This window comes from Bos indicus x Bos taurus, chromosome 13 (assembly GCF_003369695.1).
Source record: "Bos indicus x Bos taurus breed Angus x Brahman F1 hybrid chromosome 13, Bos_hybrid_MaternalHap_v2.0, whole genome shotgun sequence".
Lineage (NCBI taxonomy): Eukaryota > Metazoa > Chordata > Mammalia > Artiodactyla > Bovidae > Bos > Bos indicus x Bos taurus.
In genome coordinates, this window is record NC_040088.1 from 29,500,933 (window position 1) to 29,517,926 (window position 16,994).

Consider the following 16,994-nt stretch of genomic DNA (forward strand, 5'->3'; position numbering starts at 1 on the left):
AATGGACCTTTTCTTGATGTAAGGTTGTCTTGAGTTTTATTTTATTTTTGATAGTTTATTTATTTTTGGTTGTGCGGGGTCTTTTTGTTGCACAGGCTTTCTCTAGTTGTGGTGATCAAGGGCTGTTCTGTAGCTGCAGTGTGCAGGCTTCTAATTGCGGTGGCTTCTCTAGTTATGGTGCACAGACCCAGTTGCTCCATGCCATGTGGGATCTTCCCAGATCAGGGATCAAACCCGTGTCTCCTGCAGTGGCAGGTGGACTCTTAATCACTGAGCCACGAGGGAGTTTTGATCCATAGAAATTTTTGTGACCATCACTCTACTCAGGGTGTGGACCACACTCATCTGTAGCCTCCCCGGCGTCCATTGTTCTCTCTGTAGACGTAGCCTTGTCTTTTCGAGACCATCATGTTGGTGGCATCGCAGAGAGTACAGTGTCACCGAGAACGCTCCTCGTTGTATGGCAGGTGCTGCATTCCTTTCCAGGGATGTCTGTGGTGTTCATCTTCCAGTTTGTTACCCTTTCACAGGGATGTATGTGTTGTTCCTGGGTTTAGTTACTATAAATATTCATGTACACATTTTCTGTGTGAACATCAGTTCCTGTTTCTCTTAAATAAATGCTTAGGAGTGGGATTGCTGGGTCATGTGAAAGCCTATTTTTACCTTTATAGGAAACTTGCAAACTCTCTTCCAGAGTGGCTGCCCCATTTCCTGTGCTGCCAGCAGTGTTCGAGTCTAGCCTCTGTCACCCTCACCAGCACTTGGTATTGCTGGGTTATTTTTAATCTCTCTTGATAAATGTGTGTGTAAGTGTGTGTGTGTGAAGTGACTAAGTCACTTCAGTTGTGTCTGACTCTTTGCAACCCTGTGGACTGTAGCCTTCCAGATTCCTCTGTTGGGATTCTCCAGGCAAGATTATTGGAGTGGGTTGCCGTGCCCTCCTTCAGGGGATCTTCCTGACCCAGGGATCCAGCCCGCGTCTCTTATGTCTCCTGCATTGACAGGTGGATATTTTACCACTAACACCACCTAGGAAGCCCTGATAGGTGTGTGATGGTACCTTATTGTAGTTTTAAGTTGCATTTCCCGAATGGATAGAGAGGGTGTCTCCTCCTGTAGATACCTGGTGCCGTTCTGACAGTTGGGGAGTCTTGCTGTCGTGACCTGAGCCAGCAGGGCATCACCCTGTGCCTGGTGCTGCCCTAGGGAGACCTGCCAGCAGGAATTGTTCAGCAGGTTGAGGACCCAGTAGTAGCAAGACCTGGGAATGGCCAGGCATCCTCCAGTAGAGGAATGGATTGATAAGTTATGATTTGCCCCCAAATGGGATTTGTTCAGTACTAGGAATGCATGAATTCCTGGAATACATCTAACGAGGAATACATTTAACATACAACTAACATACATCTAACATACAACTAGGAATACATCTAACAAAAACAAATCACAGAAGGCTGCATATACTGTATCGACCATTTTTTAAAGCTCAAAGAATTAAAACTAAATAGTTTTTAGGGAGAAATTATATGAGGTAAGTTTCTTTAAGCAAGAGATTGTAATGACACTGCTTCAGGTATATGGGGAGAATGCAGGACGTTTCACAGTTACTGGTAATTTTCTAGGTTTTAAATTGAAGGGTGGGATGGTGGTTTTTGTTTTTTTTTTCTCACAATGCATCATGACTTCCATGTGGCATATCTTCCTTTCTGTGTATCATAAAACATCTAAAAGAGAAGATGTTTTCACATCCGTTCTTTCGAAGTATTGCTTTTTCCTCCAGTAGTAGGTTGAATTCAATAACGACACCTCATGAACAGTCAGCACTTGCTGAGATCACACGTGGGGATCAGGAGTGCACGCCCCTCTCCCTTGAAGATGTTTATGTCTTCCCTGAGCTTGGTTGTGGCTGTGAGGATGGGGCTTTTTGTCTGTTCATTTGTTCACTGCTACCTCCCCAGGTTTGAGAACAGGTGCTTCATAAACATTTGTTGAACAAACGAACAACACAAACATTTGCTCAAGACCCAAGACAGCTCCAGAGGACTCAGTGGGCTCCGCTGCACATCGTGCGGGTGCCAGGACAGGCTTCCGGGACCTGGGTGTCACTGCAGGGTTGGGAATCTAAGGAGAGGCTCCACATAGGAGGGGGCAGGGCATTAGAGGACTCCGGGTGCTCAGGGTTAGCAGAGCGTGTTGTCAGGCCATGAGGCCCAGTGGGTGCAGTGGCAGGAAGAGGCTGGTGTCAGGCTGGGCCTGTGTCCAGAAGGGCCTTGTGGGACAGGCCGGGGCCTGGGCTCTGACACTGCAGCCACTGAGCTGGTGGGGAGGACCTGAGTGGGATGTAACAGGAGCAGAGCCATGCTTCACACACCATCCTGGTGACAGCCTGGGAGGACTGGCTGTATCCTCCAGAATCCTTACCAGACCCTGGCACTTGGAGTTGACGAGATTGGACTAACTAGAAGGCTAACTTTTGAAACGTGTGTGAAAATGGTGAGAAATTTACATTTAATAGTTTTTATGCTTGGACAGCATTTATTCCATTAAAACATCTGTTTAAATCATGTTCATAGCAGCTGTTTTTTTCTTAAAGGGCCAGACAGTATTTTTAGCTTTCTGGTGACAGTCTCTGCTGAGAGTAGCCACAGAATGGAATGACAGGCACATGGATGTTTTTCTGTGTTTCCATGAAAGTTGTGAAAACAAGCACCTGCTCTGGCAGATTGGAGACTTTGATGTTTCATTTGGTTTTATGCTGCTGTCTAATTTATGTTGAGTCACCTTACTTACAGCAGGTGCTAGATTGTTTTTCCTGTTCTTAATTTTTGTATAAATGAAGTCGTTTTGTATTTAGCTTGTTTGTGTAACACATTGTGTTTGAGATTTTATTGCTTGTGTCAGTATGTCCTCCTTTTTTATTGATGAGTAGTGTTCTGTATAGATTAGACCAGAAATGATCAGTTGCCCTGTTGATGAGCATGTGTATGGTTTACTTTTCTTAGAGCTGATGTTGTCCACTTCACACAAGACATCTGCTCTACCCCACCCCACTGCTCCTCTGTGCAAAGGGCCACATAAACCCCACAAGCCAAGACTGAGAATTCTGCTCCCAAAAATCCTGTGGTGGTGTTTTTTTTTTTTAACAAAAAGGAAAAAAATCATCTATTACCTACATGCTTCCCATAATGGGAAGCCTGTGGCCTTTGTTCCTTCTAAAGATACTGGTTTCTCTCTGGTGTTGTTTGCCCTCCATCCAGGTAGCTCTTGCTGGTGTCTTGTATTTTAGGTTTTGTTATGGGTTTTGTCATGGGTTCTCTTAGTCTCTGCTGGAAACTGTTTTCACTTCAGCCTTTGTTTCTGAGTGATGTTTTTGCTGGAAACAGAACTCTGGCCTGACAGGTGTTTTAGCTCTGCACCTTCACTTTGGGTGCCACCGCTTTCTGGTTCCTGTGACCTCGGTGTTGTAACACGTCCGTTTGCTCTTGAACTCTGGTTTTCAGCAGTGTGGCTGGTGGGTCTTGGCTTGTTTTCTCCATATTCGTCTGTGCTCTGCAGGTAGGGGATCTTACAGTGGGCTTGTGTTGCCTGTTCCCCTCACAGTGCTCCCAGGCATCTGAGCTCATCTGCCTCAGCCACCGCTCCCTGGCCTTGGGGTGGAGTCTCCTGCCCAGCCCCCAGTGTGCATGTGAATACTTTTGAACCCTGTGATCCTGAAGAAGGGTAAATACCCTTTGCCCTTTGAGACAGATGTGTGTCCTGTGAGCAGAGTCCCCGTCATTGGCACCCAAGCAGAGCGCGTTGGAATTGGTCTTTGTTGATCGGGCATAGGGCTGCACTGTTGCTGTGCCAGAGTCCATACCCACCAAGGTGATGGGAGGGACTTCTTCCTCGGGGCCAGTTTGTACTTCATCTCAGGGCAGAAGCTTGCAAAGGAGGGGTCTCACTTCCCTGTCCTTTGATACACGCTGCAGCTGGTGATTGGGGGCAGGTGTGTGGTGCTGAACTGTGGCTGGTTGTTTTGACATGCTCGTCCTCTGCCCGTCCAAATGCCTGGTGCCCTGAGCATGCTGAGCAAGTGGCGTCTGGAGCTTGGGAGTCCCAGCTGGGGTGCTGTGCCCCATGGGAGTCCTGGGACTGCACGGTGACAGTGGCATTGGATTTGTCTTGTTGGTTTGAATTTTCCCGCTTGCCGGCTGGCAGCTTTCCAGGCAAGTTGCCAGAGCTGACAGTGCGTAAACCATGATTGGAAGTAAGCAGACAGGATGACAGTGAGCACTCTGGATGGTTTCTGTAAAAAATGCCGTCACCTAGTCCACAGCTTTTCCAGCAATTTTTTTGTGGGAGTAGGGGTGGGGATGCAATGCTCTTGCTGCTGTCTGGCCTAATTGCTTCGTGTTGTGAAAAATTTGAGTTTTACCGTCTCGATTGGAAATGCATATTCATAATGTTTCTTGCCCACGTCTTCGTTTTACATTTATGCCAAGTTAACTTTGAGGACTAAAAAAGAGTCACAGTGACTACACCTACACTTGCTCACAGCACACACATGTAAGCCCATTCACAAAACCCAGCTTCCCTAAAATGAGTCACAAGAGAGCCATGATTTGACCCCTGGGGCAAGGGGTATGCCGGTTGCTGTCCTTAGATCTGGTATCTGGGTGCACACTTGTACCCATTCTCTTAGACACAGTGTGTTTTCATGCCTCAGAGGCAGAAACTTGCAACGTGGTGGTGGAGACTGTAGATTTCAGGCCCATAAGACAAGTATTTATTGTCTTGTCCTTTACAAAAAAGCTCGCATGCCAACTCTAGAGTGATGATAATCCTTTGACAAATAGCACTGAGCAAGCCTTGACGTACAAGTCTGTTCTGCCTTTTACTGTACCCAGCTTGCTGAGACAATTAAATTAGGCTTGAGCTGTCCAGACTGATTGCTGTGCTGTCAGTGATTTTATTCAAATACAAGGTTGTTTAGTCCCTTACTCTTAGTGTTTGTGATGCCAACTCTAATGATACAAAACTGGGTTGGAGGGAGTCCATGCAAGGATGTTCTTGGGTTCTTAGGAGGATTTGCAGTTGACTGGACCCTGGTTGTCAGGATCCTTCATTTACGGCCCTTTGATTGGCTCACAGCCAAAAACACATCCCCAAATGGACAGCTTGCTCTTGGGCGCTAATGAGAAAGGGCACTGTAGGGACTGCTGGAGCCTTGCTTATTGTTAGCACATGGAGACAGGTCCACACCCGTAGGGCGGCCTGAGGACCAAGAAGGCTGAGTGCTCAGTGAAAGCAACAGCCCGGCATGCAGAAGTTGTGTGTCCTGGACGTGAGTCATGACAGGTGCCTCAAGTTCATGCAGTGCAGAAAAGCCTACAGAAGACCATGATTTAAAAAAACAATAGTATGGGAATAGTGGTAGACAATGAAGTCTTTTATTTTTTTAATTATTTATTTACTTTTTATTTTTGGCTATGCTGGGTCTTCATGGCTGTGTATGGGCTTTCTCTAGTTGTGGTGCGCAAGGACTATTCTTATCAGAGCACAGGCTCTAGACACACGGGCTTCAGTAGTTGTGGCTCTTGGTCTCTAGGGCGAGGGCTCAGTAGTTGCGGCTCACCAGTTTAGTTGCTCCACAATATGTGGAATCTTCCTGGAATCAGGGTTTGAACCTGTGTCCCCTGCATTGGCAGGTGGATTCCCATACACTATATGCCCCGGGAAAGTCCAAGAAGAAATTTTTTTTTTTTTTTTTTAAGAAGAAATATTTTAACCTCTACTCCCTGGTGCTTCTCAGAAACAACCAGATCACCAGACACATTCTGAAGATATTCACATCGTCTTTTAAGTAAAAGTGTTTGTTCCAGTTTTCCTTGAATTTGGCAAACGAGATGGAGGTGATACCAATGAAATTGCTGCCCCCTCACCTTTACCCAGGGGCACCCATGGGGCTGCCCCACTGTATCGTCACCCCCACCATGCGGTCCAGGAGGTTCACAGTCGGCCTGTTGCTGCTCCTTAGGTGGGTTCTTGCATTTCTGTGCATTTGTCACTTGCCTGCAGACCTGTCACCCTGGCTTCCCGTCTTAACTGGCTGGATTTTATCACCACCTCGTTTTTTTGGAAGCTCTTGGTTCCCAACAGTCTTGATCTGTGTGAGCATGAGCCTGCTCTTCTGTGGGGAGAACCTGCCTGGTGGTGCCAGTGTCTACTCCGAAGGTCCTGTCCTGCCCCACCACACTCTGGTGCCCAGCGCCATAGGGGCTCCAGCTCCCGGTTGGGGAGGGGAAGCTGTGGGTACCAGGGACTCAGAACGTGGAACCTGGTTTTTAATCCCTGGGTTTGAAGAGATGTGTTTATTTTTTTATAATATTTTTATTTACTTATTTATTTGGCTGGGTTTCAAGAGGTGTATGACAACCCATTCCAGTACTCTTGCCTGGAAAATCTCATGGACGGAGGAGCCCAGTAGGCTGCCGTCCATGGGGTCGCTGAGGGTCGGACACGACTGAGCGACTTCACTTTCACTGTTCACTTTCATGCATTGGAGAAGGAAATGGCAACCCACTCCAGTGTTCCTACCTGGAGAATCCCAGGGACGGCGGAGCCTGGTGGGCTGCCGTCTATGGGGTCGCACAGAGTCGGACACGACTGAAGTGACTTAGCAGTAGCAGCAGCAAGAGGTATATTTATTATTAAACAAATATTGGCCTTAAAATTTGGATATAGGTGCTGGCAGTTCACTGAAGTTAAGAAATCTAACTTTAAGGTTTTACTAGTCAGTGGTCTGTCTGTGCGTGAAGAGGCAGGTGTGAACCACAGAGACTGGCTCACCCTGACTCATCCACGTGTGTGTTGTGTTTCCTCGGGGTGGTTTTGTCGTAGACCAGGAAATTCTGCCACTTGGTGCAGGAGCATGGAAGTCTCAGGCATAAGTGGTGCTGGGGAGTCTTGACTTAGATGCTAAAGTTTCACAGGGCCTTCTCGTCAGTCACATTAAGTAGCTGGCACCTCTTAAAACTCAACACTCAAAAAACTATCATGGCATCCGGTCCCATCACTTCATGGCAAATAAATGGGCAAAAAATGAAAACAGTGACAGACTTTATTTTCTTGGGCTCCCAAATCACCGTGAATGGTGACTGCAACCATGAAATTAAAAGATGCTTGCTTGGAAGAAAAGCCGTGACAAACCTAGATGGCATATTCAAAAGCAAAGACATCACTTTGCCAACAAAAGTCTGTCTAGTCAAAGCTATGGTTTTTCTAGTAGTCATGTATGGATATGAGAATTGGACCATAAAGAAGGCTGAGCACTGAAGAATTGACGCTTTCCAATTTCGGTGCTGAAGAGGACTTTTGAGAGTCCCCTGGACAGCAGGGAGATCAAACCAGTCAATCCTAAAGAAAATCAACCCTGAATATTCATTGGGAAGACTGATGCTGAAACTGAAGCTTCAATACTTTGGCCACCTGATGTGAACAGCCAACTCATTGGAAATGACCCTGATGCTGGGAAAGATCAAGGGCAGGAGAAGAACGGGGTGACTGAAGATGAGATGGTCGGGTGGCATCACCAATACAATGAACGTGAGTTTTAGCAAACCCCGGGAGATGGTGAAGGACAGGGAAGCCTGGTGTGCTGCAGTCCATGAGGTCAGAGTTGGACATGATTTAATGACTGAACAACAACACAGTTGATGATGTAGTTAACTTCTGTGGAGCAGATACGAAAGTATTAGTTGTTGGTATTTTTCTGTGGGTGGGCTGTAAAAGGGTTATTCAGTAGGAACTGAGTAGCTGAGAATAAAAAGTAATTTGTCAAAGTTGTATTTTCTAGAACAGTTCTCAGGACCAAAAAAATTACTTAGCAAGTGATAATAAACTTGACATAGTCAAGTTACTTCTGCTGTAGAGTAAATTCTTAGTAATGGAGACTTGACGAGAATATGCTGTCATTAACATCATTGAGGGTTCTGAGCTCCCTGCAGGCCCTGCCCTGGTAGTGAGGACGTGTGTCCTTGTTTCTAATCCAGATGAGGTAAACGCCAAGTGCTGCAGTGACCTGGCCATGCCGACAGCTGGAAGCTATTAGAACTGGGCTTACCCTGGTTCCAGAGCCCATCGGCTCTGGATGGCAGTGAGGCTTGACGGTGACACACCAACGTCACAACGTTCTTTGTGCCCTTTGGTTTGGCTTGGGTCCTGACTGCACCTCTCTGTGCTTCTGTTTGTGCCTGTGACAGTTGTCGTTGTGCCTGGGGGAGCCTGGTCCCTGAGGAACCCAGTCTGGAGGGAGTTCATGTGCTTGTGTCCTGGTTGTGATCAGAAGTGACCCTCCTCTGAAGCAGTTGCCGCCACTCTTCTTACCACATGTTCTCCTTTTCCTGTTTCTTGATTTCCTTCCTCATTTTGCTGAAGTGCTGTCCAGATCGTTGGTTCGTTCAGGATATGCAAGCTGTGCTTTTCCCAAACTCCTGCATTGATGGACTCTTAGGACGAAACTCCTTTCTCCTTAGAGCTGGAAGCATGTTTTGTTTGGGGAAGTTCTCAGCGCCCAGGACATGGACGTTTGACCTTGCTGCTCTGCTCTGCGGGACTGCAGTTTGCACACTTGTGTTTTCTGTCAGCACTAATTTTGTTTTTGGTTGACTATTTCTTTCTCAGTTGGCTGTATTCTCTGCCTTTCAAATTCCCACTAGATGGAGCTTCTCGTTTTCTACTTTGCATATGCTGGTTCCCTTCCGATGTTCCTTGAATCATGCCTCCTCTGTTCTCTGGCCTCTAGCTGTTACAGGCAGTTATGCCCTCTGCTTTGTTGACAGCTTCCCTGCTCAGATGGTGATTTCCGGAGCCTGCATTCTCTTTCTGTGCTCCTTGTGGTCATAGATTGCTGTAATTTCAGTCTCTGAGGATAGTAGAACTGTTTGGGGCAGTTTTAGGTTTACACAAAAATTGAGTACACTGTTCAGAGAGTTGCCTTGTACTTCCTGCCTCTGCCCCCAGTCCCAGTTTTTTGGCATTGAGTGGTACATTGTTTAGAGTGATGGTCTAACATTGATACAGATTAACTCAAGTCCACAGTTTACATCAGGGCTCACTCTTGGTGTTGCACATTCTTCTGATTCTGACAAATGTAATGATGATGTGTATGTAGCATTGTGGTATCAGAATAGTTTCACTGCAGTAAAAACCCTCTGTGCTCTGCCTGTTCATCCTCCCTGCCCCCAGCCCCTGGCAAACACCGGTCTTTCTACTGTCTTCATAGGTTTGTCTTCTCCAGAGTGTTAGACTGGTAGAGTCCTGCAGTGTGTGTGTAGCTCTTTCTGATCAGCTTCCTTCACTGAGTTAAATGCATTTAGGCTGCTCTGTGTCTTTTCATGGTTTGGTAGCTCATTTCAGTCAGTGCTAAGTAACACTCCACTGTCTGGATGTACCACAGTTTTTTATCCATCACCTGCTGAAGGACATCCTGCTTGCTTCTGAGTTTTGGCAACTATGATATATATATATATACACCAACTTATTTTTAAGTAGTAGCTTATAATCACACACAGATTGTTACATTAGTAATGAATTTAGAAATGATGTCTGTCTTCTTTTCTTTGAACTGCATGCTGTTTCAAAGTGTATTGTTTTCATAGTAAACACTGAGGTTTTCCTAGATACTTTCCTTTTGGGTCTCTAATCTGTTCCTGTTGGGGACATACTGTATACGAGTTCAGTCCATTTAATTTTTTTTTTAATTTCGGCTGTGTGGGTCTTCGTTGCTGCACACAGGCAGCTCTAGTTGTGGTACACAGGCTTATTGCAGTGGCTTCTCTCGTAGCAGAGCACAAGCTCTAAGCTGCAGCTCAGCCGTTGTGGTGCACGGTCTTCATTGCTCCACAGCATGTGAAATCCTCCCGGACCAGGGATTGAGCCGTGTCCCCTACATGAGCAGGCAGATTCTTTACTGCTGAGCTACCAGGGAAGCCCTCTGTCCATTTAGATTTTTGGAAGCTTGTTTTAAGGCCCATCATGTAAAAGTGTAAGTTCTGTGGATGTGGGTGTCACACAAGTAATTGGGTAATGTTGGTTGATAGTGTTCTTCAGATTGTTGGCATTTTCCCTAACTTTGTGTGTGTTTCTGTTCTGTCAGTTTCTGAGAGAGGGGTGTTAAGATTTTTGTGACTGTGAAATTGTCTGCTTCTCCCCTTATTTGTCAAAACTTTTTTATGTATTTTGAGACCCTGTTTTTAAAGTGTGTCTCTTGCATTTTTATCCATTTGACAGTGTCTTCGTTTCACTGGAGCTTTTCATCTGTAGAGTTTCCTTCTCATTTTTCTTTCAGCTTTCTAGCTAGGCCCCCTTATGTTTTTACTTAGAGGTTGCTCAAGGGATTGTGGTAAACATACTTAAATTTTTATAGCCTACTTAGGGTGACAGTCGGAGAAGGCAATGGCACCCCACTCCAGTACTCTTGCCTGGAAAATCCCATGGATGGAGGAGCCTGGAAGGCTGCAGTCCATGGGGTTGCTGAGGGTCGGACACGACTGAGCGCCTTCACTTTCACTTTTCATTTTCATGCATTGGAGAAGGAAATGGCAACCCACTCCAGTGTTCTTGCCTGGAGAATCCCAGGGACGGGGGAGCCTGGTGGGCTGCCGTCTATGGGGTCGCACAGAGTCGGACACGACTGAAGTGACTTAGCAGTAGCAGTAGGGTGACAATATTGTAGCAGTCAGAAACTGCCCGTTATCTTAACGTGGGACCACTCCTCACTCCTTTCTGCTGTAGATGAATGTGTTGTATTTGTGTGTATTGTGACCCCCACAGAGTGCTGTAATTTTTTGCCTCAAATAGAATCAAGTCTGTCTGCTCTGTGCTGGGAGTTTTAATCTGTATTTTCTGATATTTTCTCTGTGTTCTCCTTGTAGACTAGCGTGCCATGGCAGACCAGAGACAGCGCTCACTCTCTACCTCTGGGGAGTCCCTGTACCATGTACTGGGGCTGGATAAGAACGCAACCTCGGATGACATTAAGAAGTCCTACCGGTAAGAAGCCTCCACCCCCAGCAGCTCCTGCATGGCTGTCTTATATCTCCCTGTTTCCCTGGCCTACTTGCAGGGTCACAGTAGCAGTTCTATTGTATCTCATGATTGTTACCTTAATGTTTTCTGGGCAACAGAAAACAGTCCCTTGTATAAATAAATTAAAAAAAAAAAAAACACAGCCCCTTACATAAATAAATTTTAAAAACTAAACTAAACAGCTCCTTGTGGGTCATTTGAACTCCCTGCCCTGGAGTAGAGGCCTGGGGGGCAGGTCTGAGTGTGCTGAGCTGTGACTGTGGGTTAGTCTCCACACCCTGGGGCGGCCTTCCCTCTGAGCTTGCCCCACCCCCACCCCATGCAGTGTCTCTAAGACACTGTCATTGATGCAACCACCTGACACAGTCCTTTATGGTCTCCCTTATCTCCTTATCAGACACATTTAAAAAGCCTTTGCTGCCCAGTCCCTGCCCTTGCCTCCATTTGACAAATGTTCAATGAGCGTCCGGGACACTAGAGGGCAGCAGTAGGGCTGGCAGCTCCTGGGGGGATTGGAGCAGGCTGCTTGCAGGTAAGCTCTCACAGGGCACCTGCTCCTCTGTGGATGGCTCTGGACGATTGCAGAAATTTCTGTTGACCCTGGCGTTCTTGAGTTCTGTGGAAAGTTAGCAGGGGAGCTGGTGACGGGTAAATGTGTCTCTGCTAGCCCTCCATCCAGTGGGTGAATACAAAATGCACAACCAGCAGATGGTTTTGGTTTGCAGGAAGCTGGCCTTGAAATACCACCCTGACAAGAACCCTGATAACCCGGAGGCTGCAGACAAGTTTAAGGAGATCAACAACGCCCACGCCATCTTGACGGACGCCACGAAAAGAAACATCTACGACAAGTACGGCTCACTGGGGCTCTACGTGGCCGAGCAGTTCGGGGAGGAGAACGTGAACACCTACTTTGTGCTCTCCAGCTGGTGGGCCAAGGTGAGGCTGCGACTCCCACACTCGCATCCTGGCGGGTGGGTCTGGGCATGTGGCAGGCTCCTCATCCCTGTGGATACAGCAAAGGTCCAGTCCCAGCAGCTTTTGCTGGCCTGGTGGCCTGCCTGCAGCTGACCTGGATGCACAGAGTGGGGCCTGTGCTGAAGGGTGGCATCCACAGCATTTTCTTTTATGCGTCACTGTGATAGAAACAGGAAACACACTTTTGTCATCACAGTGTGGAGAGATTTGTTTTTGTAATTGAGAAGATGTGTTTGAAATGTCTACCTTGAGAAACTTGAAAAGATAGTATTGTTTTATATGGTAACATTACTTGATTTCCTGATTTTATTCAAAGCATATGCCATGTAAGGCCCGAGAGTGTGGCTCACTGCCGGGCACTGTGCTGTTGGAAGCCAGTCCGGCGGCTGCCAGTCCCCCTTCCCCCCCGCCCCCCTTCAAAATTTACTCTTCTTATGCAGCTGGTCTTTCTTTCTGCCTTTCCTGTCTTCCTGTCTTAATGTTCTTTATTCTTCTTGATCTGGGAAAGAATCCACTGTTGGTTGAGGACCCCTCTGTAACTGGGGTCGGCGGGGGTGAGGGCCAGGCCCCGGCTTCCTCACACAGCCCTGTCCCCCTCCCCCCAGGCCCTGTTCATCTTCTGTGGGCTCCTCACCTGCTGCTACTGTTGCTGCTGCCTCTGCTGCTGCTTCAACTGCTGCTGTGGCAAGTGCAAGCCCAAGGCGCCTGAGGGGGAGGAGACGGAGTTCTATGTGTCCCCCGAGGACCTGGAGGCGCAGCTGCAGTCCGATGAGAGGGGTGAGTGCGCCCACCGCCCGGGTGGTGCGCGAGGGGCGGGCCTGGAGCGGGCCCTGAACGTGTCGCCCTGTCTCATCAAACAGGAGGGCACTGACACTGTGCGGGAGTGTTTGTGGTGGCAGCGGGACGGTTGAGGTGTGAACGTGGACGCTGGAGGTAAAGCAGGCTCGGAGGGCTGTCCCCGCCACGGACTGTGGCAGCCGAGTAGGCGGGGAGGGCCGAGGGCCGAGGCCGCTGAGGAAGGCCGTGTGGGGCAGAGGTCCAGGCAGCGTCACCCTTTCGAGTGCTTGTCCTACGACCTCTGACCCCAGTCGAGCCACCAGGCGGCTGAGTGTGTCACACAGTGTCGGGGCCATGAAGCTCACTGGCCTGACCTCACTCCATGCGTGTCACTTGCTTGCAGAGGCCGCAGACACGCCGATCGTCATCCAGCCGGCGTCTGCCACGGAGACCACCCAGCTCACGGCTGACTCCCACCCCAGCTACCACACCGATGGGTTCAACTAAATCCAGGATCAGTCAGCACCCGGCCACTCAACCTTAGAATCATGAACTGTAGTCACAGAGATGGCGTGGGAGCCGCCCTGGCCCCAGGAGGGCCGCGCCGACCCGCCTCTGTGCCCGCCCATCCACCCCCGACACATGAAGTGCGTAGCATGCAGTATTTAAAGCAGTTTAGCTACGGTCTTCTTCATCTTCTGTTGTTTCCTTTTTTAATAGCATGTATGGGTTATGTCCATGTCTGTCTGTGTTGTGGGTGTGTTGCAGCCAGACTGCATTCACCGGACGTGGGGCTGCCTCAGGACTCTCAGGCAGGTTGGCGTGGCGGGTGGATGGCCCTTGTGGTCCCTCACCGCCAGGTGGGCTCAGGCGGGATGGGCACTCTGTTTCCTGTTTTCATGGGGGCCTGAGGCAGGTGCTGCCTGATGGAAGCTGTGGGGTCTGCTCCCTGCCCTGTCTGCCTACCTTGCAGCCACAGACAGGGCCTCTGGACTCACTTGACAGGAAGGAGCTGGGCCTGGCTCCCAGTCCCGGGGTGTTGCCCTGTGGTACTCACGCTCACCTCATCTGCTTCACCTCATGGCAGGTATTCCCGTATTTGACCTGAGGCCCCTGTGCTTCGAGTGTGCTCCCTCCCCTGCTGGGACGTCCCTGCAGCCTCCATGCTCCCCTTCCCTGCACTGCCCTCCACATTCCTTCAGGCCCACCTGGCCTCTTTGTAATCCTTTCTTGGACCTCCAAGAACCACAGATGGTATCAGCGGCCCAATTAGTGGTGGTCAGAGGGGCTGAATCCAGGCTGCCGGTGGTGAGTGGGCTGCATAGCCCTCTTGCTTCCCACCCCCAACCCACCTCCAATCCACTTTCCTCCACCTGCTCCCTTTGGCCATTGTGGATGGTTTGGGCAGTTAGAGATGTAGAGCTCATGGAGGAAGGACCAGCTGGACCAAAGGCACACTCTGGGGAGAGGGTCAGTCCCCAGGAGGCCTCGGTCCCCTTGGCTCATTCACCTGCAGCCAGACCACAGAAGCTTTCTCACCTGTCTCAGCACCACCACCTGTGGACTGTCGGAAGCCAGTCTGTCTTGTCTGCGTCTAGCCCTGGGGTAGTCCACCACTGTGAGGACTTGGAGACGTGCTTGTGCTGGGCCTGTGCCACACCTGCACCTCGAGACCTGTGTGGCCCAAGCAGGCCTGCCTGGTTTCTGCAGAATGAACCTAGTGACCACTGGACTCCTCCTCAGTGTCCAGTGGGGGAGGTTGTGGGCAGGGGCTGCACGTGAGGAGGTCAGACGCACCAGGACACCCTCCCAGAGCCACTGTCCCCCACACCACCTGCCCACCCACGGCCCCAGCTTACTCGCTGTGCTGTGCTCTGCAATCACCAGGTCCAGAGGCACTTAATGGTATTGTTTTATTTGGGGTTTTTGCCTGTGAAAATGATCATGAAGACATTCAGTGAGAGGTGAGATAAATGCACTGGTATTAAATTAGAAATAACATGCTAAAATCAGACTTCTTAAAAGAACAAGGAATCAGTTATTTGACCTGTCCAGGACCAGGGAGGAGGCTGGTCTTTGGTGCCAGCCTCAGGCAGACATCAAGAATTCAGCCTGAGAGCAGGCCCTAGTCAGCCATCCTGTTTCTGGAAATAGCTTAGGAAACGAGTTGTTTTTCCCCAGAATGGCCAAAAAACAAGTTCAAAGCTTGGACTCTAGCAAGGCAGGCAGCCGCCCCTTCTGCAGTGGGTGGGTGTGTTGCTTTGCGGGTGGAAGACTCCAAGACCCACCCCCCCACAAGTCAGGGTTAGTCCCTTGCCAGGTGTGTCTCAGTTCCGGAATCTTACTGCTCATCTGCTAGAATCGTGACGATCCCCTGGAGACCAGGGTGCCATGGAAAAGGGGCAGGTCTGCAGGTTTGTTGAACCCAGTCTCCCACAGAATTGCAAAAATCTAGTAAATCATGATGACAATGACAACAATTCTCCTGGTGATGGTAACGACTGCATGAGGCCCAGGTCCCCAAGGAGCCAGCACCTGCTAGGTCTAGACCATGCCCCTTCACCTGACCCTGACTCAGACCCTGTGTGTCCTGCGTGTCCAGTTTGTTGATCTGGAAGCAGAAAAAGTCTGGGAACCTTCAGGCACTCACCCTGACTGGAGACCTAGGCCCCTGGCTGTGTTTCCCTGGTGAGCAGCGTATTGTGTCTGGAGCATCCCCTGTTCGTGTGTTCAGAGGAGACGACCCTCTCCCTGCTGTGGCGGGAAAGGAGAAGTGCTGTGGCTAGTGCTGGGGTGCCCTGTGGTGCTGCAGGAGCATGGGAGTGGCTGAGGGGCGGTCAGAGGCTGGTGGCCTGTAGATTTCTGTTTCTGCTTGGTGACGTGGTCTCTTGTCTTCCTTGGGCGTTATTCTGTTTTCAAACTGCTTCAGACGTTACCGCTCGTGTGTGAGCCTTCCTGCTTCTCTGATCAGTTGAGCAGCCAGCACCACGAGGAACCCATTAGGGAACATGGACATGGCGCTTCTGCTCTGGGTGGGGCGGAGGACCTGTTCCAGGGCAGATGGGCAGCCTCCCTGGCACCTGGTGTGAGACCTCCAGTGAGTGGGTGGGTGCCCAGAGCCTGGGGGCCCTGTCCGCCCTTCCCTGGCTCTCAGCAAGCCCCACCAGGGACACAGCTTGCTTGTGGGGTGTGGTGAGAGGGTGTGAAAAGTGACTGATCTCATTCCTTTCCCAGTATTCTGAGCTGTGAACCCATGTGACACAGGATTCCTGTTATGCTTTTTTGGTTGTGACTCCTTCTCCTGTGGAATTGGCAAAAGCTACATTTTTACTGTCCTTTCAAGCACGGTTGGCGTCGTCTCTGCTGTAGGTGTGGGCAGTGTGTGTACATATGTGTATATGTATATATCACCCAGCAGCGTGACTGCTGCCGTCCAGGGCAAAGCGACAGTACAATAAATGTTGGCTCCAAAACTGCCTCTGGTTTCTTGATCAGTGGGCAGGAGCAGGGGTCTGGGCAAGCTGGCCTGCTGCGCACAGAAGGAAACCCCGACCCTGTTGTGTCCTGGGATAGGTGTGGGTGGCAGGCCAGGTGTCAGCCTCTGGGGGTGGGGGGCAGGGCTGCCTCCCTGTCCCTGGGGACTCACCTGACCCCTGAGGTGAGTGTCTCAACCCCTCCCTCCTTTGAAACATTAAAACCCATTTTCTAGGCATCAGATACAACCAGTGACAAAGCCGCATTCCAAGGGGTCTCTCTCCTGACCCCAGACCCACCCAGAGGGTCCCTGTGAGGTAGGAGATGGGCTCCAGCTTGGACATTATTCTCCTACCTCACCTCAGGGAAGAGGCTGGGCGTGGGTCCTGTGCTCAGCAACTTCTGGTCGGTTTTATCTCCTTGGAAATGGGATGGTGTTTCGGGTGGGCAGGGGAAGCAGTTTACACTGAAACCTGTATACGTTGTGGTTAGAAGCTAAATGCGGGTTCATGGACCATGGTCGTCCATGTGCTGGTTTGTCCTGCTGCTGGGGTCCGACCTCTGTCCTGAGCCCGTGCACACACCTGGGGCTAGGCTGAGGGGTCACGGAAGTTTCCCATGGTGATGGTCTCTATGTCTGAATGTTGACCTATAATAAAGATTACTTGTAAAAAATAAATGTTTTCACTGCA

At 49.6% G+C, this 16,994-nt stretch overlaps 1 protein-coding gene across 4 annotated transcripts in view; it reads left to right on the top strand.

Annotated features, from left to right (window-relative positions):
- DNAJC5 (DnaJ heat shock protein family (Hsp40) member C5) overlaps positions 1-16,994 on the top strand; it is a 29,030-nt gene extending 12,036 nt beyond the window's left edge. For 2 of the 4 annotated variants that reach the window (XM_027559223.1, XM_027559224.1), the window contains exons 2-5: positions 10,920-11,037; positions 11,799-12,012; positions 12,657-12,984; positions 13,232-13,321. In XM_027559223.1, the coding sequence (XP_027415024.1) occupies positions 10,931-11,037; positions 11,799-12,012; positions 12,657-12,962 (627 nt within the window). In that variant the 5' untranslated portion in view covers positions 10,920-10,930 and the 3' untranslated portion in view covers positions 12,963-12,984; positions 13,232-13,321. Of the gene's footprint in view, positions 1-10,919; positions 11,038-11,798; positions 12,013-12,656; positions 12,985-13,231 lie in introns of all 4 variants that reach the window. The other 2 variants (XR_003514068.1, XM_027559225.1) reach the window with 2 other exon arrangements.